Genomic DNA, 24422 nt, shown 5'->3' with positions numbered 1-24422 from the left:
CTATAAGGCAAGAACTATCTTAGAGGGAATAATAGATTCGTAAAAGCAAATCAAGTTTTTATATACTCCATGTATTATATAATCGTATACCGGTATGTCTACACCACTTCCTTAATATTAATCTTCTCAAGTAAATAACATGTATGATAAATCCATATTGGTATTCTTTTATTGCACATCTATATTGACAAAATTAACAGCAACCAAAACGCTTGTTACATATCGCATATCTCATTTTCGTAATTACAAAACACGCCAGACATCAAGTAGGACGGTGGAAGATCTTGATCAACCTCCCCAACATTCGAAGTGTGGAATAATCTATGAAGATGCTAGTCTCAACTCAAGACTGTTTGTGTTCAAAATTTCCTATGTTTTGTATGGTGAATTGAACAAGATCTATCTCCAGAAGAGAATTTTAGCTAATGTTAAGGAGTACCCCTTAGTTTTTCGATTTCTTTACTAAAACTACATCAACGATATGTTCCACCTTGTGATATATTCTACCTCATAGTAAGATATACCTTTGAGTCTCGAGTGGACTTCCAAGGTCATTAATACAAGCACTCCTTTGTATTCAAATTCTGTCATCATTCAACTCCCTTCTTATACTATACTCAACAGTATTGTCTACCTCAATATCCTCATCTCCCTCTTTTATATCCCTCCTCCTCTCTTCACTCCCTACCTCTTTTCCTCTTTCCTTCTCATTCAGATTATTACAATCATATCCAATCCTGTCCAAACCACCCCATATAGTTATGAAATACCTACTAAAACCTACATAAGCATTCACATCTATTCTACAAATTCTACATCATGTTTCTGTATTCCTCCATATCCTTATCCGTTTATTAAACTATTATCACTACATGATATATATATATATATATATAATTGCAGGAGTATCCTGCTCATCAACCATACAGTTCACATTCTCCAACCCTCGCTCTCGTTACAGAAAGTATTTGCATACATTACATCCTCTTCATTATGAAATTCGACACCTATTCACCATATTCCATCATGTAGCTCAAAGACATGAATGGAGATCTTATTGCAATATTACAATTACTATCATTTATGCACTCTTCACCTTATCCTTCTCCCCATTCCCCGGTAGACGCGCATCCCTGGTACCTCTTTGATTTCTGCAGAATCTTCTAGGTGCTTGAGGCGCACAATCAATATCTACCTAGGTAGGTAATGTTGTGATGAGATGAAAGATCATACGTTAGATTATTGATCACTTATCTCCCTTGGACATACCGTATCACAGCATATACCTAGTATCCTGCTCTTGCACATCATCCTCTTTGACACATCCTTTACTCTGGCATATCTCCTACTCTGAAATGATATCCTCTGTGACTCTAGCACATCCCCCATCTTACACACGTTCTCCTCCAACACACACTTCCTGAAATCATTTCCATCATTCTATTCCATAGCTTAACTTCACTTGTAGCCTGGTAACACACATTCGAACTCACCAGAAAGAATCCAAATCAGATCATCAAGCTTGTGAATTAGATATTAAGTAAGGATGTACATAAATATCCTTAAGTATTACCATCTCGTATGCGCTCCAAAGATGACATAAAAATAGAGTTGTACAACAAGGGCAAAGGGTATCTCGTGCTAACTATGGAATATGAAGCAAAAATGGCCCCCAGAGAAAAATGGTATCGTAACCTCGCGCATAAATTCGTCGTCCTCGATTATCGTCTTCACTCATCGTTCTTACTCGTCGTCTAGTATACTACTAGCTAGTCTTCCAAAGACTGGGACTTCGCATCGGTCTAGAGTGTCCGCTGTTTTGGGGGATTAGATGTGTTAAGTTGGAATTGGAGTATGTTTACCAATGTGAATAAAACAAATATAGAGTTAGGGAGTGAGAGAGGAAGATAGAAGACTTACCATCTAGATATGCTCTCCTAGTTAGCCACACTATCAAACTGATGTCTCCGAGGAGCAATAACCATGACATGGATGGGCCTAAGTCTAACATCAATACCAATGCTCAAACCATAGGAGTTTTGTTCTTCTCTCGAGAAATTTCTGCATGTCTGAGGACGGGTAAGGAAGAACTTACTCCAGGAAAACATCAAATGTACGACAAACATGGCCGTAAACAGCAACGCGGACTGCCAAGCGTGAAATCTATCACCATTGTTCAGCACTGTCTCATACCATCATCACACTGCCTCTCGACATAGAGACCTTCCCTTCCTATTGAAAAGCCATTTCCCATAACTAACCTCACGTAATCACTCTTCCTCTCCAGAACCAAGAGCAATACACCCCCAGCAGGCGGCAAAAGTAAATAAGCCAAACAAGCCTCATAATCCAACCGCAACGGGAGACTCGTTTCAAACTCATGTAAACCGTCTCTACTTCCCCCACCATACCCCGCACCTCCACTTACACTCCCCCCAACATTATAACCCCCTCCAACCCTCCCGCTCTCCACATCCTGATACCCATCTCCAGTATTCACCGTCGGAAAATATCCATCTCTCTCTCGTTCTCTCTGCGCCCAAGGATTTGGAGTAGTGCTTGGAGCGAAATTTCCATTTTTCGCCGCAGCATTACTAGTACTTTGCAGAAATGCTGGACTGCGAACTCCGGGACTGAAGGATCTACGAATGGGCGAAATACTTTGACGAGGAGAAGAGGTAGAATTCCGTGGTGGTGGAGAGAGAGCGCGAGTTTCTTCTGGGGAAGCTTGATAGGGTGCAAAATCCATCTTAAAGTCTTCTTTTATTGCTGGAATGCGACGAGTTGATGTGAGAATATTATTAGTAGGTGATAGGTAAGTTTTGAATATCAGATATGCGAAAGAAGATGTTATAATAGCAGAAATCTTTTCGAAGGGACTTATTGTTAACAGGTCAGGTCATAAAATAAAGAGGAATTCGTTTGTTGAAACGAAAAACTCTCCGTTTTCTTTTTCATAAGGGTTTGTTGAAGAATCCCAATGAGATGTTTGTTTTATCGCGATAAACGCTTTACGATATTATTATTATTCGATAGTGGATCATCAACTGTTATCAGTTCTGAGCCTGAGGCATCTATGCATATCTCTCGCGGTGACTTTCAATGGCGGAGTCAAAGTATCACGCCAGCCCGGCGGGTCCAGTAATTCAGTAATAAGAGCGGAGAATTTACGAGCCCCGCCCGGGATTATTATTGGAAATCGGAATGGTACAATTGAGCATCATCGTCTATTACTCTGTTAAGTGTTTCAAAAGTCACATCACACGATAAACAAAGAGCCTAATCTATATACTAAAACAGAAGCTCGAGAGACTATTTGATCATGTATCCATCTTGGACTAGGCGACTGAAATTCATCATGATAAGTTTCCGGGTTAGAAGGTTAATACCAAGGATCAATGTACACGTTTAGTCCAACAATTGGCTTGACAGATCATATGATGGGTAATTTTCAAATGTTCAAGACTACCATGCCCAACAGTTGGCCCCGACTCATCATCATCATTTTGATAGTCAGTCGAGTCCGACTTTTCGCGTTGGTACTGCAGAATAACTTCTTCAAATTATCATGCGAGTATGCGATCCATTTCATATATCGCTTATGACATCGGTAATTATCATAATCCAATGCTGCCCGTGACAATCGTAAATCGAGCCTTCAAAATATCCTTCCACTTGTATGGACGCACCCTTGTATCCCAAATCATATCCTCAATCCTTAACACCGTGCTCCGTATACCTGCTCTCTTTCCGTCGTAGGAAAGTAGATCTTCCTGATATATTCAAATGCGCTGGAAGATTCATGAAATGCTAGCTAAATAGTCGGGGTTTCGTGATTCATCTAAACTCCACTGCCTGGAAACACCCCCTATCCTCAACATGTTTCAAATCTAGTTGTTGAAATCTAAAAATCGTATTAGCATCAATGTCCCGATTTAAAGTTGATAATTTACAATGGCCTTCCAGGACTTACTTCTCGCTCTTCGCGTGAAAATATATTCCAGTAACTTTCCCCTCAACCTGATTAAAGCAAATGTAATAGAACCCTTCGAAGCTTGCACCGCTAATTGTTCTGACACGATGATCAGGAACGAGGAAGTGTTCCTTCCATCTCATAAAAATATTATCTCGTTGTGCTAGATTTGGTATTTGGCAGTTTCCTTTCTTCGCAGATTTTTGAAAAGGACGGAAGGCTTGAAACTTTGCCCAGTGTGTTAAGTCGACTTTATCTGTAGACCCCCAATCTTCGTGTTGTGTGAAGAATGAATATTTTGATCCAATTATCTCCCCTTCGAAATAGGTCGTAAGGGTAGGGTGGTCTTCGGTCAGGCTGTTGACAAAATATTCGATTAGTACGAAGATTTTAGTGCCCATATTGAACACTCGCATACCTTGAATGCAGTAAATATCCACATAAAAATGATTCTCTCATGTCGACATGTTGATTTCGACCTGTACGTCATAGGTCTGCCGCTCTGATGTTTGTTGGGCCATGGAATTTGCTACCAGGTCGTAATTTGGAGATGGTGACGATGGGTAACAACTGTATTTTGTCAGTATGTTTAAAGGAGCCAGCAGGAAGTCAATTGTACTAACTCTAACATTCGAGAAATCGTAACCTAAGGATGGCGAAGGATTTCGTGGATTAGTGGCGGTATGCATCTCAGCTTCATCCTGCTTATCTCCATCCGCACTGACAGGAGATAACATATCGGGTTCCATTTACTTCTTTCATCGATATCCATGCTTTTGGTGTTTCGCAGATGAGTTTGAGAAGTCGGTGTCATATCAACTCTTCGTAAATCATGAGGTGGAGGTGTAGGTTGTTGTGCAGCTCTTGAATCTAGAATCGGGGCATAGAGTGTACCTTCTTCCATCTCTGGTATGCTCCAAGTAGACCTGTCATCTTCAGGGGGGCACGATGTGTGCGATATCGTAGCTCCAACTCTGGACTCGTTATTTGAAGAAGGGGTGGGCATTGAATCGCGCCGGCACCAGCCAAGCTTGTCAAAGAGAAATTAACAATACAGCTGAAATATGAAAACAATAATGTGGTGATGATAAGATTAGATGAATAGAACCGATAAGATTAAATGGAAGTAATGTCTTGAAATTGTCGAGAAGATGAGATGATGAAAGGATGAGAAGACGAAAAGATGTTCAGATATCATAAAGGCAGTACAACTCTAGCATGGTCATTGGCGCACAACGCTAAAATGTGACTTGAGTGTTCTAAGCTATTTCCAATGAGGCTTAGCTCCAGATTTCCGCTTTTCCCCGCAGGTGCATCCAAAAAAAGAACAAAATTGATTAATTGATGGATGGTGATGAAGAACTCCATCTCTATACTCGTACATACTACCTAGGTAGGTAGTATTTCTTCCATCACATCTTCATCGATACCTTCTATTTATACTTCAAAACGCATGTATTGGTGATACTCTACTTGAACTTCTGAAGTAACTGGAGCAATCCCATTGATCATTTTGTGATTCAATTTGGTGCTCGTTACCTGAAGACTTCTTCTATACTGCTGTCACTGTAGACCTTTGGTGTCACTCCGGAAAGAAGGAATTTATCTGATTGAACTGTTGAAAAGGTCCACATACCATTATTATTAGTATGTATCATTGCCGAAGTGGTCTCTCATGAATCGGCAATCTTTTGGTACCTTCCAATAAAGATGCAATTCACATGTATTTGCAAGCATGAACAACCAAAGGGGCGAAAAGGAGTCAACGGTATCATTAGTGATTCGACAGCACATCTGAAGATCCTAGTCTGGATGAATCCCGGAAATACTTGTTCAGTTATTAGATTCAATCCTCAATTTACCCTCTAATACAGAGTTCGGGTGCGTGTTGGTTTGCTGGCACATACATCTGATGGGAGTAGGTTTATCTTGCGGGCTTGCTTCCTTGGTTGCAAGAGAAGTGGTGCTTTGGAATCGAATGAAGTTGTTCGTCAGGTAAGGAATTCGGCAAAGATTTTCATGCATGCAGTGATGCCAGGCATAGTCATAACATAATGTAGAGTAATGATAATTCTTTTGATAACTCCGACGCAAGTCAACTTGGCAAATCTGATAAACATTATGCAATGTGCAGGATGAACGGCATACAAAACGATGTAAGGTTGAAGATTGTGTTATAATCAATGTCAAAGACGCAAACCGAGCTTCAAGAGTTTGATCATTTCTCTGATTTATACTACTCTTCGATTTCTCGTCCCGGTCCCGATGGATGAACAGTTTCCTTGATCTGGAAATAAAAAATGGTGTTTTGGTATGTGATTTATCCCTGAAGTCGTACATGAAGTGGCTACCTCATCCAACTCGACGAAGCAGAAGGAATTGTGTGTCGACATCCAGCTTGGTCAGTTTTGACTGATCAGGCACAACAGCACTATCATATCATATATTTGAAATTTTGACAAAAACTGAGTAGATTTTTGTGTCATTAACATTGAAGACAAATAAGTGGCTTTTCCTCTATTGGTATCCATTTGTCTTGCAAATAAATCAACGCCTAACTCCTTCTTCCCCTGGACTTTTCTTGAAATCAAAAGTTTAAATGGGCTTGATCTTGAAGTGCAATGCTATCAATGAAAATACCAATGCTTTGAGATCCTGTACAAGATAGTAGAATACCCGTAGGCCTTCTGGGTCTTGAGATTCTGTGACATCAACGAGAGATCCGATTTTGGCAGTCTAGTTTTTGATCAGTGACACAATCTCGCACTCGAGAAAACTATGCATACCTCGAAGGAGATAACCTCGCTGCCTATTTTGATTTCCAATTCTTGACGTCCATCTTTGTTCTTCTGAGGCCATTTGCTATCGTCTTCCCTATTTTGATATAAGCTTCGCGTGCCACGATATCTGGATTTGAGAAGCCTACTTCATAATCTCACTTGTTTTGATGATCCTCTTGATTTCTTCCACCAGCAAAGAGCTAATGTTCACTATGAACCGTAAAGTCAGAGTGAGATCCATATAGCATCATATACCACATACTTTCTTTGCGGATCAATGAATCGTTTCGATAGTTGGAATTGTTGGCATAACGTGCGGATGCGCTTCTTCCATCACCTAAGACTCGAAAGTCGAATTCTAGATCCATTGTTAATATCCGCGCAAATTGTAAACAACTTCTCAATCCTCACCAAGAAATTCGTGTCCATGTCGACCTTGGTGACCAGAACTATTGAGATAAATTAGTAAATTCAGACTCAAGAATTGATATCAACTCACTAGTAGCGAATATAAAAGGGTTCGTTGAGAGTAGACATAATGGCGGAAACCTTTAGTTTTGTCTGCTGTCTATTTGATAAAGAAGGCTGAAGCTTTTGATAGCTTCCTGAGACTCGGTCATGAATTTAGCTTAAGGCTAGAATCTGGCGGGGATGCAATTTTGTGCCTGACAATCTAAGGCTGAAACAGGCCACGCTAAGTCTTTCGAACACAGCACCCAGAAAGCTGGACACAGTCGTGATAATATTCCCAAGAACACGCATGTTCGATGCGTAACTCCCAACGCATTATCTTAAATTACTATTAATTCTACTAACAATTCCTACTTCTTGAGATTCTTCCAATTCTCAATCTGCCACAAGTCCAAAATATCAAACAACCTCGAATTCAGAAATCCACCCTTAATACATAGTCAAGAACGAAATAAACACCTTCCAGCTCTGCAGCTACAAATATAGCCAATATGGCGACCTTCTTAGAACAGTCGTACAGCTTGGTACATCAGGACAACGCAGCAGATGTACCTTCAATGTCAGATTTGAGGACGCAGTTGGAGAAAGGGACAGATGAGAGTAAAGTCGAAACTATGAAGCGCATTCTCACAGTTATGCTGAATGGAGATCCAATGCCTCAATTACTTATGCATATCATTCGATTTGTTATGCCTTCGAAGTACAAACCATTGAAGAAGCTTCTCTACTTTTACTACGAAATATGCCCAAAGTTAGATGCCAGTGGGAAACTCAAGCAGGAAATGATCTTGGTTTGGTAAGACCACTCTGAGCTGCGAAACTCGTTATACTCGTATTGACATGTGCCACAGCAATGGTATAAGAAATGATCTTCAACATCCCAACGAATACATCAGAGGAAACACATTGCGATTTCTGTGCAAGCTCCGCGAATCAGAACTGATCGAACCTTGTCTCGCCCCAACCAAAGCATGCCTTGAGCATCGTCATGCATATGTCCGAAAGAACGCAGTTTTTGCAGTGGCTTCTATCTTCCAACACTCCGAGAGTTTGATCCCAGATGCCCCTGAATTGATAGCCGCATTCTTGGAGACAGAGAGTGATCATACCTGCAAGCGCAATGCATTTGCTGCATTAGTTAGCATCAGCCATGACAAGGCTTTGGCATATCTCAGTAGTGTCTTTGATGGCATTCCAAATGCAGACGAGCTGCTACAACTTGTGGAACTGGAGTTCATTAGAAAGGATGCGGTTCAGAACTCACAGAATAAGGTAATTTCCACGATCATGGAACCAAACATTGCTAACATCTGTAGGCACGATACTTGCGACTCATTTTCGACCTTTTGGAAGCCGGCGCTTCTACCGTCGTTTACGAAGCTGCTTCGTCTCTCACAGCATTGACCAATAACCCGGTAGCGGTGAAGGCGGCAGCCTCGAAGTTTATTGAACTTAGTATCAAGGAGGCCGACAACAATGTTAAGTTGATTGTGCTCGATAAGGTGGACTTGTTAAGACAGAAGAATGAGGGAGTTCTAGACGATTTGACCATGGAGATTTTGCGCGTTTTATCAAGCACCGACATCGATGTACGAAAGAAGGCTTTGGATCTAGCTTTGGAGATGGTTTCTAGCAAGAACGTCGAGGATGTTGTCCTACTTTTGAAGAAAGAGTTATCGAAGACTGTCGATCAGGAATACGAGAAGAACGCTGAGTATCGACAACTTCTGATTCACTCTATACATCAATGCGCAATTAAATTCTCAGAAGTCGCTGAAAGCGTTGTTGATCTCCTCATGGACTTCATCGCCGATTTCAATAACACATCAGCCGTTGATGTTATCTCCTTTGTTAAGGAGGTAGTCGAGAAATTCCCCAAACTCCGACCATCCATAGTTGAGCGTTTAGTGTCAACCCTAAGCGAAGTTCGGGCCGGAAAAGTGTACAGGGGGGCTCTCTGGATAGTTGGAGAATATTCTCTAGAGGCCAATGATATCAGAGATGCTTGGAGGCGTATAAGAGCTAGCTTGGGCGAAATCCCTATCCTGGCTTCTGAACAACGTCTCCTCGATGAAGCAACGGATGGTCAAGAGCCAAAGGAGCTAGAACAGACCAATGGACATTCCAAAGCAGCCCCAACAGGTTCAAGGAGAGTCCTTGCAGACGGTACCTATGCCACTGAAAGTGCCCTTACAAGTCAATCTGCTGTCACAGCCAAATTGGAGGCTGTCAAGGCCGCTCAAAAACCACCTCTTCGTCAACTTATCCTCGATGGCGACTATTATTTAGCTTCTGTTCTTTCTTCTACCCTTACAAAACTTGTCATGCGTCACTCTGAAATCTCATCAGATACTGCCAGAACTAATGCCTTGCGCGCCGAGGCCATGTTGATCATGATTTCAATCATTCGTGTAGGACAATCGCAATTTGTGAAAGCGCCAATTGACGAAGATTCAGTGGACAGAATTATGTCTTGTGTCAGATCACTTGCTGAGGTGGCTCAAAATAAGCAACTCGAAAGCGTGTTCTTACAGGACACCAGAAAAGCATTCCGAGACATGGTTCAAGTAGAGGAGAAGAAGCGAGCAGCCAAGGAAGCAGTGGAGAAAGCTAAATCGGCTGTTCAAGTCGATGACGTTGTCTCCATTAGACAGCTTGCAAAGAAGAACACGATTGATGGTGCTGATGAGATCGAACTAGACCTTGAAAAGGCGACTGGAGGAGATTCTTCAGTGGAGGATCTTTCATCAAAACTTAGCCGAGTTGTGCAACTTACTGGTTTCTCTGATCCGGTCTATGCTGAAGCATATGTTACAGTACATCAATTTGACATCGTTCTAGATGTCCTTTTGGTAAATCAAACAACAGAGACTCTTCAGAATTTGTCTGTCGAATTTGCAACACTTGGAGATCTCAAGGTTGTGGAGAAGCCAACTACTCAAAATCTTGGCCCACACGATTTCCAAAATGTACAAGCTACCATCAAGGTTTCCTCAACAGACACTGGAGTCATATTTGGAAATGTCATTTATGATGGCGCAAGCTCAACCGAGAATAACGTGGTCATCTTGAATGATGTGCATGTCGATATTATGGATTACATCCAACCTGCTGTATGCACCGAAACTCAATTCCGTACAATGTGGACAGAATTTGAGTGGGAGAACAAGGTCAACATCAATTCAAAGGCCAAGACATTACGAGATTTCTTAGATCAACTCATGGCTTGCACAAATATGAATTGCTTGACTCCTGAGGCTTCATTAAAGGGCGATTGTCAATTCTTGAGTGCTAATCTCTATGCTCGAAGTGTTTTCGGTAAGTTAAATCCTTCCTACTACTACGAAATGTGATCATCTACTAACAACATTCTAGGGGAGGACGCTCTTGCTAATCTCAGCATCGAGAAAGAAGGTGAGGATGGACCAGTGACCGGATTCGTTCGTATCAGAAGCAGGTCTCAAGGTTTAGCGCTCAGCTTGGGGTCATTAAAGGGATTAAATAAGGTTGTAGAGGTTGCATAAGGAAGTGAAAAACGATGACAAAATCTGTATCATCAGTTTATTGCGTCTGGATTAATGGACATTGGGGAACAGTTACAACTGCTAATAAGATGAAGATAAAGAGGAAAATAGGAAGCCACTGGAAGGCTGAAGCAGGCTCAACTAAAGGCGTCAATCTAGTTCAAGTCGTGTTGTGTTACATGTAAGCCTGGCTTTTATTTTGGTCGTTGAAATGATGATGATTGGGGATTTTGCGCAAAAAAGAGGCACAAAAAGGAGTTTTATCTAGAACCAGAGAGGCAGTACTCGAGCACCATGAAATATTTTGAATTCTCCCAATATTGAAGTTCCATTGCTCGCTTGTACATACTACCTAGTCCACCTACCGAGCCTACCTAGTAGCTGCTGTCCAACTACTAACATGTGAGATTTGCCTCCATACCAAATATCCTCGACTGCTGTTGGTACACGAAACGAGAGGCAAAATCAAGACTTTCGGGTTCTGCACCTTGTCAGAACTCAATTTCAGTTTTCAAGGAAGCTTTGTACCAATCGAATGAATATCCACATAATCATGCAATTATAAGAGTTGTCATTCACGCAGCAGGTAGTACCCACGTACCTTGGCCAGGTAGGTCGTAGCAGCGATAAATAAAACGACCTCATCACGTGTCGCCCCTCATCTTATTGAATGACAGAAATTCGATTACTCCGTTCAATCAATCATGTCTACAAGTATCGAGAAAGGGAACCCATGACTGGGTTGAATGATCGGAAATTTTGAGGTTTGTGTTCCGTGCATCTGTCTTGTTTTGAAGCTCGGCATCTTTGGAACTGTGACGGGCCCCTTGCATTTGCAAGTACTATGAGAGAGTACTAACGATAACCCTAATAAATCTTGGAAACCACCCTTCATTGAACAAAGGAAAAAAAGTCTCGAGAAACTTCAAAATTTGTCTTATTTTCGCTACATGACACATTTTGATAGTCACCATCTTTAGTCACTCGTTACAATAACCACCATACTATGATTGGATAGACAGAGGCGAGAGGTATCATACTGAGAGAGAGAGAAAGTGAGAGAATGCTTGGGATATCGACACAGTTTAGGTGACCATGGCTTCTTCTATGGATTCGAATCATCCGTTTATCGATGCGATGGGAATTACTAGCGACGAGTATGTGCGGGAGCAAGCGTTTGTGACTGATGGAACGTTGACGGTAGGAAGAAATGCTTCCTTGACCTTGGGAACGGACTCTCTGATTGTGCTTGGTGAGTTTCGAGGGTCGGAGTTTGAGGATATAGAAGTAGTTGTACTGATATGATGGAACGAAGATGAGGCTTTTGAAAAGGAAAGCGCAGCTTGTTGTGGATTTTGGACTTTTGCTTCGAGTGAGTCCGGCTAAGTACCTCCGGTATATCTACGTCATACTGATATCTTGCACAGGTTCTGCGAATACTAGACCAATTCCTTTCTACAACGTCCTCTGGGCTGAGATATTAGACACGAAAGAGCTTGCGATTCGATATGCTGCGCCGACATCGAAATCGAGAGTACAAGCCACAGAACTGAAATATGCGATTGAATCGCATTCTACGGAAGAAGTCGAGAAATGGATTGGAAAATTATTAGATCGATCGTACGGCGAATCACAACAAACAAAACGAGCAAAGGTTCTGGTGAATCCTCATAGTGGGAAGGGAAATGCGCAGAAATACTATAATCGGGATGTGGAACCACTTTTGAAGGCAGCGAACTGTAGTATTGACATGGTAAAGACGCAATTTCAGGGGAATGCGGTTACGATTGTCGAGGATATGGATGTTGAAGCTTACGACATGGTGGTTTGTTGTTCCGGAGATGGATTGGCGCATGAAGTATTTAACGGCCTGGGGAAGAGACACGATGCGAAAAGAGCCCTATCGAAGATTGCAGTGACGCATGTACCATGCGGGAGTGGAAATGCTATGAGTATGAATTTGAACGGAACGGCCAGTGCAAGTTTGGCTACCTTGGCTATTATCAAGGGGATTCCTACGCCGTTAGATCTCATGTCGGTCACACAAGGAGAAACACGAACAATTAGTTTCCTATCTCAATCAGTGGGGATTGTGGCCGAGGCTGATTTAGCTACCGAACATTTGAGATGGATGGGAAGTGCACGATTCACATATGGATTTCTAGAGAGACTTATTGGACAAGCAATTTATCCTTGTGATATTGCTATTAAGGTTGCGATAGAAGATAAACCGAGCATAAAAGATTATTATAGAAAGGAGATGAGCAATCACGAACCGGCAAGCGAGAGGAGAGGATACAAATACCTTTTGGATGACGATGCTTCGGCTAGTAGTGGGACGGAAGATGGGTTGCCTCCGCTGAGATATGGTACTGTGAACGACAAATTGCCGGAGGGCTGGGAAATGGTTCCATATGATAAGTTGGGCAACTTTTACTGTGGAAACGTGAGTTCCTCCCCCTGGCTTGAGTGATTCTCGGATATCTTACAATTTGTTTGATCATTGAAAATTTTGAATATCCTAAGGATTTCTCAACCTTTCAATACTTCGATCTGCATGTCAGAATCATAAAAATGCTAACACAGGAATCCAGATGGCATATATGGCCTCAGATGCCACTTTCTTTTCCGCCGCTCTTCCAAGTGACGGTTATATGGACCTCGTTTGCATCAACGGCGATATAAGTCGTCTTTCGGCTATTAAGATGATGTTGTCAGTGGAAAACGGAAAATTGTTCGACATTCCTGACGTATGGTATCGTAAAATACTCGGATATAGAATCATTCCGAAACAGAAAGGCGATGGGTATATAAGTATTGATGGGGAGAGGGTTCCTTTCCAACCATTCCAGGTCGAGGTACATAAGGGATTGGGTACGGTACTCTCGAAAACGGGACATATGTATGAGTCTCATGATTTTGTTTGAGTCTTTCTTAGCTCGGGGGTGAACTTCTTTTTCATATTTTCATGAGGTTTTATGTGTGCATTGGAAGGGAAAGGGGCTCTCGGTAAGATAAGTTCTGGGCAAGGCGTTTAAATTTTCTTTCAGACATTGTGGCACTTATAGTCGACCTCAAATGATACCCAAAGATGGTTTGATTCGCATCAGCGACTTGATATATACATATATATATATATATTGTCAAAATTAGAGATCTTTCTATTCTACTATGAGAAAATCTGAATGTGAAGTGACTTTTTATATTGGATATTGAATATCTATTAACAAGTATATAAACTAATGAGATATTATGGGAATGAACTCAGAAATATCTTTTGATGTATCAATATATCTTAGGAATTATAATAATGTTTCATTAGAGGTTGAACAATCAAAAGATGAATTCTGAATATAAAATGACTTTTTATATTGGATATTGAATGTCTTCAAAATAACACCAAGACGCCGTGGAATTTATTCCATAGATCCTCTTTTAACACCGAAAGAAATGTTTTTCCACTATTTTAGCTCTTCCCTTAATCCTCAATCCCACCCCATCCATCCTCCTCCCCCTCGCTCGCATCACTCATTTCCACATCATCTTCCTCCGTACCCTCCTTCTTCTCATTCCCCGGTAGGCGCTCATCTCCTAGTGCCTCCTTGCACTTATTCCTAACCGTCTTATTAATACTCTCCTTTCCCAATTTCCTCAATGGCTCCAACAATTTCTCTAATCTCTCCGCGCCCTCTTCACTCTCCTTCGCTGCGTCGATCACACCCAATTTCTCAATCTCATCAATCCAGATATCGATTACATGGAAGCGCATTCCATTCGGTGTGCGTTGCGCATCGGGACCCGAACCACATGGAATAGAAGATAAGACTTCCAGTATCTGTTCTCCAGAATCCGAGACAACTTTCTTCGACGCTTTCTTATTTTTCTTTCCCGCAGAAGCAGAAGATGAAGAGCCGGAAACCACGACCTCAAAGCCAGCCGCCAAATAGCGTCTCACGAGCAGTAGAAATTTCTCCATGCGCAATACATCAATGCGTTCCCATTCTTTGGACATGATTTCCCAAAAACCAGTGTAGAAGGGTGCTTGGGTGGAGGGAGAGAGGGAGGACAGGAGAGAGGCGAGAGAGTTGGCGAGGGATTGTTGCGGGAGGGGTCGGTCGCACATCCACATGCTGTAGAAGAGACCGGAGTGGATTTTGAGATAGTCGAGGGGGGTAAGGGTGCGCGAGGCGGAGAGATAGGTGCGTAGGGAGAGGAGGGCAGCGTCGCGGGTTTTTTTGTCTGGGAGGGGGGGTTAGGATGGGTTTGGGAATGGGGAGGGAGGGAGATATATCATACCATTTGCAGCTAATTCCTTAATTAACTTCGTATCCCTGATATCTGTCGACATTTTGGCGTTACAATTGAATTTGAAGTTGGAGTTGTTGAATTGGGAATGAAGAAAAATAGATGTATTGGAAATTCCCCGCGCAAAGATATCTCGAGATGGTTTGATAGCAGAGTCGAAAATAAAAATATATTCTGCCGTGAGTAAACATGTTGACCGCTTTTTGTGGGGATGATTGATTGGATAAGTAATTGATGTGGTGTGTTTTTAGGAAAGGAGCTATCCGCACCCCTCGTCGGAGAGCAAACGGCAATGAGTGAATTACTAGATTGGACTAGCAAACAATAATGATTTTGTGATTTGGAAAGATTTTGAGAGATGATTTTCATCTTTGTAGATATCTGAATTCTTTTCTTATATATACCTACTTTATTTTTCGTCTCCAAAACTCTAGATGAATACACCTCCAAATACATCATCAAAGGTGTGTTCCTATTAAACAGCCTGAACAATGTCTATTCTCCGCCAAACAGACAAACGAAGCGAACCAGTCACAATGAAGAAATGGAACAAGTCGAATAAATCGAGTTTCCATAGTGATTTGAAGAAGGTGAAAGAGGGGAAGAAGTTAGAAGAGGCAGCGCGTATGTTGAAAACTTATTCGACGAAGATTATGGCGCCGACGTATAGAGATCATTATTCTGGTCATGAAGTTGTGAGTTGTTGTTCTTTTGCTTTGTGTTCATTTGTTCTGTGATTTGGTTTCGTTTGGTTTACTTGGGTGAGCTGGTGATTGGGGTTAAGGGGTGGTGTGATCTGGCTTACAGAAGTCTGAGTGGGCTTTGATTGGTGAGTAGAGAGGCCATCTTTTTGATTAATAGTAGGTGTTTGAAGAGAATGAGAAATGGAGCTCTGAAATTATAGTAACGAGGGGGTTGAAAAGGGGTTGTTATTGTACTTGTACTTGTTTCTTTTTGTGGGCATACGTTCGGCAGATACGAGTAGATGATATTGTATTGTTGGAGATCAAAAATGCCTAAGTAGGATATTCGACTTCCACTGCTCAAAGTGGGGTGTGGAGCAAGAAGATAGATTAACAACAACTCTTGGGATTGCTCTGAGGCTCAGAGGATACCCCAATATTTTTCGAGAATTTTGGAGTTTTACTGGAACATTCAATAGAATTAAGGGGGTTCTATTGTCTGGAATTATTATTTTGGAACTCTATAATGTTATTTATTGTTTGAATACTTCATTTGTTGTTGGTTCCTAAGTTCATCCGATCAAACAACAGCTAACCTTATCTCTCAGCCATCCCTCAAAGATTGTCATTGGTGTCAAATTCGCAGCTTCTCCAATGCAAAAGAATACCCAATCTCCATTGTCTGCAAAGACGAAAGCTTAACTCTTCCTGACGATTTCACTTTTATCGAAAAATCTATTCTCAGAGAAGGAGTTTCCCGAGCCGACCCTGAGTTTCGAGTTGGGTGCGAATGCAGTCACAATTGCCATGGAATGACTTGCCACTGTCTCCAAGATTCTGAGGTTGATCTACCAGACCACAATGTATATGCATATCAAGCAGGGGGCAATAGCGAAGGATGTTTGAAAGAGCAGCTTTTGGATAGCAAAGCACCTATCTACGAGTGTCATGAGGCCTGTGCTTGTGATGAAACATGTGACAATCGAATTGTTGCAAGAGGACGACGCGTGCCACTACAAGTTTTCCGCACTGAAAATCGTGGTTGGGGCATGTAATCTCTTTTATTCTTCAACGTTAGAATCAACAATCTAACGAATCATAGGTGTCCGAAGCAAAGTTCCCATCAAAGCCGGTGCATTTATCGACTGCTATATTGGCGAGATAATCACCGCTCAGGAGGCCGACAGACGTCGCGACAATGCAATTATCAGTAGAAGAAAAGATCTCTACCTCTTCAACATCGATAAGTTTACCGATCCAGATAGTCTCGATGAGACTTTACGTGGTGATCCATATGTTATCGACGGAGAATTTTACGCAGGGCCTAGTCGTTTCTTCAATCATTCCTGTGAAGCTAATATGAGGATCTTTGCGCGGGTTGGAGATTATTCTGAGAAGAATCTTCATGATTTAGCTTTCTTTGCGACTGAGGATATTCGACCAATGACGGAGCTGACTTTCGATTATGTGGATGGGAAAGATGATGGAGAGCAAGGAAGTGAGAAGTGCTTGTGTGGAGCTAAATCGTGCAGAGGATGGCTTTGGTGATCATGGGAAGAAGGGATTGATGAATATGAACGGTAGCAGCCGCACGAAAAGACAATCTGCAAAAAGTAATGATACCCCCAGATTTGATCAAGCATAGATGGATGGAATTTGATTGACATTATTGGAAGTACCTCAGATTATTGATGCGTTGGAAATTCTAAAGCGAATTGAGTTTCTTACTCTTCTAAAATCTTGGTGACTTGATCATCATAGTACCTTGACGATTTAAATGAATTCTACGTTACTTGTGAAGGCAACTGAGGGAAAGTCGCCCATCACTTCTCCTAAAACAAACCCCTATACGCATCAAAGCATCTCCTGAATTCGGCTATTCATCATCCATCTACCACTTGAACCAACACCATATTTACAGTACGACGACCAGTAACGAGTTGCTTTAAATTTCCTCCTCTTTCAACGGACTCAATGATAGATTCACAAAGCTTTAATCTAGTCAATCATCAGATGTCGAGGACTCTGTTTCTCCAGCACGTGATAGTAAATGGCTGAGATTGATTTGGTTTAGCGCAATTGATTAACGCGATTCTACACCTACCCACTCCACTTCCAAGGCAGCATAGTAGATCAAGAATGTCAAGAACATTTCCAGTCAACGATGTATACATTGGCTTTTACTATCTGAAAGATTCAGGTTCGATATTCGGTCAAACAAACATAATCTTTACAGTTCAAACCTAAGAGATACAACAAAACGCGTGTTCAATTAACTCCTCCGGCTTTTAAGTAAGCTTACTTTATCTTCTGGATCACGTTTTGCTTTCCTTTACCAACGTATTGTATTCCATGCCATAAGACCGTTCGCTCATTAATATTGATATAACTAATAACATCCGTTTGATTAACTCAGATTTTGTCAATAGAATCATCTAACAAGACTTGGGAATTACTTGAAGTACGAAATATATTCAATCTTTCTGAGCAGAGAATTCGTCAAGGATACTTCAGCTGGTCGGGGCTGATCTGGGCTGACCTACAACCACTTTTGGGAACGCCATATTATTCGTGATATTATCATCGTCAGAATTTGTATCAAGCCATCAATAACAACAATATGGATGCTGTGATTAAACGAGGCAATGTAATGGCTAGTTTCACTGGTATGTAAAATTCTACTTCGCTTTCAGAGGCTGAAAACCTCTGAATGTCTAATATACCCACAGAGTTTGGTAATATTTGGATGTGATATTCAACATTCCGAGAATACCAGATACTCAGAGTGTCTGGCAGCTTCTGAATAACCATCGCAATTTGAAGCTTTCGGGTAATCTGAATGTCTCTAATTTTTTGATGACATTAGGTACCAATATTACACTTCATGAGAAAGTTTCATTTCCGTTGTTTTCGACATTTCCATTGGAGATTCGACGTCAAATCTGGAAACATGCTTTGATAGGTCCTCATATTCATATTGTATCTAGCCACGTGGCAACTCGTAGCAGAATTACGGAAATCATGCAAACATGCAAGGAGGCATATGATGAGGGCATTCAGCTACAATTTTCTCATTTCACATTTTGCAATTATGGTTCGTGGGGGGGCGAAAATTGCCATGCACAACTTCCAAAGCATTACATGAACCCAGACGCCGATATCATGTGGCTTGTTGACAATTCTGAGTGTAAACTTCCTACCTCTTTAGCATTGTATGAAGGACGTCCTACATATCGTATGGTAAAGATCTTTGCCATAAATCATCAGCTATGGCACGATCCACGCCCACAATGGGACAGCAACGTAATGAGCTGGACATTGGGAACAATAGCTTTTCTACCATACCAGATGTGTGAGGAGATATATGTCGTTCTAAATGATGTAGCCTTTACCCTGGACCATGGCGTCACTTTTTTCGAGCCAGTAGATGGTCATGATGAGCTTCTCTCCTCTCGAATGTTTACTTCTCAGGGCTATGAGAAGCCTAACTCCGTTTTATTCAAAGAAGCAGAACGAAGGAAGAAAAATTTAGAAGATTTTAGAAAACAACTCTCAAAGTTCGAAGAGGGTAATTGGGTCCTTCCGCTACAAAGATTTTCCAAAACATACAGGACTAATCAAATTGTGTTAGACTATCAAGAAGGTATCAATGCACACACCTGGTTCAAGTATCCACCTATCATACGCTATGTTATAGCAAAGCCAGGCGGGACTCATTCTTTATTCACGTGTATCAAGAATCAAAAGCCGACAGTTGTTGGTCACAAATCTCTCACTCCACTCAACACAGTTTCCTTACCCGACCATCTAAAAGTTTTGGTCTCTAATAATGATGATGACAGCTGGTTTCCGGTGGAAAATGGTGCGGACGATTATACTAGCGATAACGCGGAGGAAGACGTGTATAAAGATGATTTAGAGTACGATAGTCATGCTGGTGACGAGGATGTAGAAGATGACGAGGAAGACGAATGGGACAATAAGGAAGAGGCTGAAGCGGAGAGCGAAAATATGGGTACTAGCACGAGTTCGAATACGGATTCTGACGATAGGATTTCTCGAACTTTACCTTTTAACTCGGTTGTTGAGGTTATAGGCTTTCAAGATTACGCCGCATTTACAAACAATGGAGATGGAACGGAACATGATCAAATGCCACCCCCAGATGAAGATGATGCAGATTTATGAAGGACCTCAATTTTTCCATTTCCACCTAATCCTTGGAGAGGTTCGGACATCAACAGGCTTGTGCATATCTAGGACTTGGAAGTTGATCATTCTTGTACAATTAAATACTACAGATAGTGCTCACACATTGATGAAACTTTTAACATCGACAGGATTTTAGGCACTGGAGATATTTCAAATCTTAAAATACGTCGAAATATTGAATCTGCATTCCATACCTAGGTACTGATTGATTGATTGATTTCATTTACGTCCACGTTCAGTCTAAGACTATATAGGACGGCTAGGCCTCTAGAGGCTCTAGCAGGTAACTTTTTATTCTACAAAGATGGATATATTCGATTTAGGGAAGTGAAAACAAATGTTGGGGACCAGTGCCCGCTTATTATACGCATTGCACATAATAAGATACCTAGGTACTCAAAGTCCTTGAATTCAAAATTTTGCATTTCAGATCCCAAGTAGCGAAGGGCGTATCTTGGAATTGTTCTTTTGCCTCGTTTTTCTAAGTATTTTTCATTTATCATCCCACAATCACTATTGTCTCCTGCGTTTATTCACTATTTTCCAACTAGATTTACGATCTCTGTGAAGAATATTGGCTTATCTCCACCTATACCGCGAAACTGTATCGAATTTCTCACGTAAATTCACTCTCAAGTCAACATCGCAAATGCCGCAATCTAGCCGTCAGTATATAAACGTAATCAGAATCCTAGAGTGAAGAATTATCACCCTCACTACCATACACTACGTGATCGCAAAGAAATTCTACCTGTTTTCATCTCGACTCTTCTCAAATTCTCACAATGTTCAAGTTTGGTTCACAGAACACTCCAGTTTATGACAGCGAGAAAATCAAAAATTTCCGCAAACTGGGTAATAAGTCAGTATAGCCACTTGTTGATATCGAGAAACACATACTGAGAATCTCAGAGAAGCTTACCAACTAGCTCTTCATACACTAGATCGCCATCGCAACAAATCTATCACCTGTCGCTACACACCATCTCCGAACCATCCATCCAATCCCAACCGTCTCATACGTATAGCCGAAACCGCTATCATCGAAGTACTTCTCCTGCATCCAATTCTACAAGCTGGAATACTTGATGCAGACTCTAAAAATCCAGCGTGGAAACAACTACAACACATTAATCTGGATGAACATTTCACATGGCGCTTTTTACAAACACCCGAGGATTTCGATGATGTTTCGAGAGAACTCACTCTTGCCGAAATCGATAGCAAGTTTCATGAAATCGAAGAAAAGCCGGGATGGAGGATCGTTGTTTTATATCAAGAAAGAGCCAATTTACTCGAAGTACATTTTACGTGGAATCAAGTGTATGGCGATGGAATAAGCGGGAGAATCTTCCAGGAAGATTTATTTCGACGTCTGAATACGGCGACTCAATATGAGGGCATTGAAGACAACACCACAACATCTCCCCTCATTCCACTTCCTCCAACTCCAATCCTCCCGCCACCAATCGAAGAACTCTATAAATTTCCTCTTAGTATATCTTTCCTCGCCAAAAGTCTCTGGGAATTATTTACCCCCGCAGCTACATCACGGGACAAAATTAACTTTAGCTAATTGGGCACCCATCTATCTCATCCCATACTCTACCCAAAATCGCTCATTCTCCATCTCTAAAACCACACTCCACGATATCCACCTCGCATGTCGCAAGAAGAAAGGTACACTTATCAGTCTTCTGCACGCACTTATGGCCGTCTCACTAGCGTCACAATTAGACGAGAACATAGCATCTGCATTTCAAAGTTGTACGACGTTGGATATGCGACGATTGATAACGTCAATTTCCTCAAAATCCAAATATTCAGGATTTAATGTAGAGAGAATAATGGAGAATTACGAAACGTCAGTTTCTCATGAATTCGATAAGAGGCTTGTAGCTCAGCTACGCGATAAACTCTCAGGAGATGGCAATCAGGATTTACTTCTACCACCGGGACAGCTGAGACAGATTTGGATGATTGGTGCAGGTATTTGTGGAGAAACTGAAAGAAAAATAACGAGGGGTTTGAAAGATGATTCTGCAGAAGCAATGAAGTTTTTAGGAAACTGGCGCCAAAGACTAAAAAACGCTTCTAAGAGACCCAGAAAGTTCTCATGGTCAATCACAGATGCTGGAACCTTCGAGCGGAATTCGAAAATCGATAATGAGATACCGTCTGCAGAATCTGAGCTGGGAGGAAGAGATGCGTGGATACTTCATTGGACGGGGTTTGCATCGAGTGCGGATACCACGGGTGCGGCTTTTGCAATCTCGCTTATGAGTTTTAAGGCAGCGGGACTATCTGTGGATGTTAGTTGGCAGGATTCTGTCTGTGATGTTGGAATGGGAGAGCGTGTTGCGGTTGATTTGAAGAAGTGGCTTGAGCAGATTGCGGAAGAAGCGTATCCATGATTGTTATTTCTTGGTGATTATATATGCAGGAATAGTCACTGATTAATATTATTCAATACAGCGGTATTTCTTTTCATCACTCATCGACATGTCTAGTTTCAAGATTGGGATCTGTGTGTATTGTCACTGATGATATTGTCACATACATTGTCTGATAATTTTGGTAATAATTAGCTCTATTTACTCCCCATTCACTCCCTAACCTCGCTGCTACTATTGTGTGAATATTGTTGTAGTCCGAATGATGACAACTCTCCTCAATTCTACCACTTCCACTGAGAGTCAGAGAAGGTAAATGTCCAATCCAACTATAGATTTTTTCCCAGAATCTCATGAGATTGGGTGGTTGTGTGTTGAAAATAGACGTTATCATATACTAAAATAATTCATCATTTTGGTTCTGGTTCGTACGTTTCCAAGCAACAATACTGGCAGGGATGCGTGCTTTCTCGAATCTCGACTAAGGTCTAGTCGGCCGCCTGAAACATCTACTAATCCGTGTGCAGACGATGATTAGAAGATCATGTGATAGTTTAATCTATATCCAGTATTGGCGGCCAGTGCGCAATCTGGTGAACCTCCGTTGAAGGATCATATGGCAGTCGATCGTAGCACTTGGCTTCACAGAATCTGAACATTATGACAGGATGAAAACGAGGCATCTCGTCGAGTATAGATCGAACCCACGGGTGCGCCCTGTTGAAGTCTTGGTCTGGCATCGATATAGCATACGGATCAAGGCCCGTATTTAGTCGTCCTATAGGGTTGAAGTCTGGCCCAGTCCAGACATCTCGAGGTGAATCAATACTATTCAAAGTCCCATGGCGATATTTTTCGGTCCATTTGTACCAGAGCCAATTACATTCATACTCCTCATGCCATTTGCAGACACGAGCCTCGAAGTCATCGGGGGTGAGAATCATTTCTTCAAATATTTTCTCAGGCTCAGGGTCCTTTAATTTAGTATCGTCAAGAAAAGTAGTAAGCCACAGTTTGTACATACGACGAATGGTCTCTCGGTCCGAGGTTTCGACAAGTTGGACCGGTGCCGCCGAGCTCCCAAACAGCTGAGCGTCAACAACCTGTTTGGCGGTGGCATGAATGGTAATGACCGTGAGACAGACTTTGAAGCCGTTCATTTGCTCGATGAGTGGAAAGTTGCGCTTGATTTCATCTATCATAGGTTGAGAACAAATCCGTAAGCCCTCCATGCCCATCGCTGGCTTCCTGAAATCTGCCACAAGATTTGCCATGAACGAGCCTCCCCGAGCGGTTTTGGCATACGCAATGAGAGTTCGATGAGGACTATCATCACTGTCTATATCGCAGCCGTCTGCGTGAGCCGGATCCCAATTGAGATGCAGGATATCTTTTCCGGGATTAAACCACGGATTCTGGAGCAGGCATGGGTCCTCCCAATCTGGTTTCTGATCGAATCCTTTTGCTTTCCACAACTTGTATAGGTTCCATAAGTGTCCACCATCTTGAAATGCGGCATCTCGCGCCTCGTGACATACTAGACTGTATGCTGGCTGTTGTGCGTTTGCATGGGATGTCGATTTCATGATACATTTTGTACTCAAGTTATCCGTATCTGGGCAGTCCAGCTCCATTACACGATCTTCCATGACACAAAACCTCCAGATCTTGCGTTGTAGCTCTAATGGCAATTCTGGAAATTTAGTAAATTCGGTCGCCATTTTGATGTAGTCTTAAAAGTATAATAGAATGATATAGTGAGTGTGTATCGATTTCGACAGAGGATTTGGAAACCGGGCTTGCGGTTAAGAGAATGGGATTCTTAGACAGGTGGAATGCAGAACTTTTAGCATCAGTGGGTAGCCTCTCTTATATAGTAAAATACTTCAGTTGGATAGAATCATGCTGGCACTTTGTACGGCGAACTTTGTATTTGAATTATTAATGGTTTACGGTGGATTCGTAGGTACTACCTAAAGCCGTCTGTTATGGAATGGCTAATAGGTATGTATCTAGTGGTTCGTGCATGACCAAGCAAAGTTTACATCTAAGTACAGCAGATTTTGATGAGTGAAAAAACC

General features: G+C 41.7%; 10 protein-coding genes across 10 annotated transcripts; 5 read left to right on the top strand and 5 right to left on the bottom strand.

The window, feature by feature from the left end:
- Positions 1–1743: 1743 nt before the first annotated feature.
- EAF02_004970 (uncharacterized protein) lies at positions 1744–2749 on the bottom strand (the record flags this gene model as incomplete). Its single annotated transcript, XM_038901018.1, has 4 exons — positions 1744–1814; positions 1921–1998; positions 2096–2163; positions 2262–2749. 4 exons carry the CDS (start codon positions 2747–2749, stop codon positions 1744–1746), a joined length of 705 nt encoding a protein of 234 aa, XP_038759530.1.
- Positions 2750–3837: 1088 nt separating this feature from the next.
- Positions 3838–4722, bottom strand: EAF02_004969 (uncharacterized protein; the record flags this gene model as incomplete). The annotated part of the gene is made up of 5 exons (XM_038901017.1): positions 3838–3904; positions 3974–4330; positions 4392–4452; positions 4507–4543; positions 4597–4722. 5 exons carry the CDS (start codon positions 4720–4722, stop codon positions 3838–3840), a joined length of 648 nt encoding a protein of 215 aa, XP_038759529.1.
- Positions 4723–6568: 1846 nt separating this feature from the next.
- Positions 6569–7290, bottom strand: EAF02_004968 (uncharacterized protein; the record flags this gene model as incomplete). Its single annotated transcript, XM_038901016.1, has 6 exons — positions 6569–6709; positions 6760–6847; positions 6900–6963; positions 7016–7111; positions 7165–7202; positions 7253–7290. 6 exons carry the CDS (start codon positions 7288–7290, stop codon positions 6569–6571), a joined length of 465 nt encoding a protein of 154 aa, XP_038759528.1.
- A 425-nt stretch (positions 7291–7715) lies between these two features.
- EAF02_004967 (uncharacterized protein) lies at positions 7716–10748 on the top strand (the record flags this gene model as incomplete). The annotated part of the gene is made up of 4 exons (XM_038901015.1): positions 7716–8020; positions 8076–8496; positions 8541–10542; positions 10600–10748. 4 exons carry the CDS (start codon positions 7716–7718, stop codon positions 10746–10748), a joined length of 2877 nt encoding a protein of 958 aa, XP_038759527.1.
- Positions 10749–11843: 1095 nt separating this feature from the next.
- EAF02_004966 (uncharacterized protein) lies at positions 11844–13675 on the top strand (the record flags this gene model as incomplete). The annotated part of the gene is made up of 4 exons (XM_038901014.1): positions 11844–12000; positions 12064–12120; positions 12176–13194; positions 13343–13675. The coding sequence occupies 4 exons, from the start codon at positions 11844–11846 to the stop codon at positions 13673–13675; spliced, it is 1566 nt and encodes a 521-aa protein (XP_038759526.1).
- Positions 13676–14226: 551 nt separating this feature from the next.
- EAF02_004965 (uncharacterized protein) lies at positions 14227–15096 on the bottom strand (the record flags this gene model as incomplete). The annotated part of the gene is made up of 2 exons (XM_038901013.1): positions 14227–14987; positions 15045–15096. The coding sequence occupies 2 exons, from the start codon at positions 15094–15096 to the stop codon at positions 14227–14229; spliced, it is 813 nt and encodes a 270-aa protein (XP_038759525.1).
- A 448-nt stretch (positions 15097–15544) lies between these two features.
- Positions 15545–17284, top strand: EAF02_004964 (uncharacterized protein; the record flags this gene model as incomplete). Its single annotated transcript, XM_038901012.1, has 3 exons — positions 15545–15748; positions 16345–16783; positions 16839–17284. The coding sequence occupies 3 exons, from the start codon at positions 15545–15547 to the stop codon at positions 17282–17284; spliced, it is 1089 nt and encodes a 362-aa protein (XP_038759524.1).
- Positions 17285–17913: 629 nt separating this feature from the next.
- EAF02_004963 (uncharacterized protein) lies at positions 17914–20183 on the top strand. Its single transcript, XM_038901011.1, has 4 exons — positions 17914–18028; positions 18153–18402; positions 18603–19304; positions 19368–20183. Exons 2-4 carry the CDS (start codon positions 18357–18359, stop codon positions 19922–19924), a joined length of 1305 nt encoding a protein of 434 aa, XP_038759523.1. The 5' UTR covers positions 17914–18028; positions 18153–18356; the 3' UTR covers positions 19925–20183.
- A 550-nt stretch (positions 20184–20733) lies between these two features.
- EAF02_004962 (uncharacterized protein) lies at positions 20734–22362 on the top strand (the record flags this gene model as incomplete). The annotated part of the gene is made up of 3 exons (XM_038901010.1): positions 20734–20810; positions 20861–21444; positions 21521–22362. 3 exons carry the CDS (start codon positions 20734–20736, stop codon positions 22360–22362), a joined length of 1503 nt encoding a protein of 500 aa, XP_038759522.1.
- A 533-nt stretch (positions 22363–22895) lies between these two features.
- On the bottom strand, positions 22896–24062 carry EAF02_004961 (uncharacterized protein; the record flags this gene model as incomplete). The annotated part of the gene is made up of 1 exon (XM_038901009.1): positions 22896–24062. The coding sequence occupies one exon, from the start codon at positions 24060–24062 to the stop codon at positions 22896–22898; it is 1167 nt and encodes a 388-aa protein (XP_038759521.1).
- Positions 24063–24422: the final 360 nt, after the last annotated feature.

Source organism: Botrytis sinoallii (assembly GCF_014898435.1).
Source record: "Botrytis sinoallii strain Bc 23 chromosome Unknown BSIN_007, whole genome shotgun sequence".
Taxonomy (NCBI): domain Eukaryota; kingdom Fungi; phylum Ascomycota; class Leotiomycetes; order Helotiales; family Sclerotiniaceae; genus Botrytis; species Botrytis sinoallii.
Note: the sequence above shows the minus strand (reverse complement) of the source record. Positions and strands in the feature narration are given on the sequence as shown.

What these genes read in the sequence shown, in the direction of transcription:
- EAF02_004963 (XM_038901011.1), top strand. Translation starts at nt 18,357, where the DNA reads ATGGATGCTGTGATTAAACGAGGCAATGTAATGGCTAGTTTCACTG. An exon ending in TGTAATGGCTAGTTTCACTG is followed by an intron (nt 18,403 to 18,602) that starts GTATGTAAAATT and finishes TGATGACATTAG; the next exon opens with GTACCAATATTACACTTCAT. An exon ending in ACTCTCAAAGTTCGAAGAGG is followed by an intron (nt 19,305 to 19,367) that starts GTAATTGGGTCC and finishes AAATTGTGTTAG; the next exon opens with ACTATCAAGAAGGTATCAAT.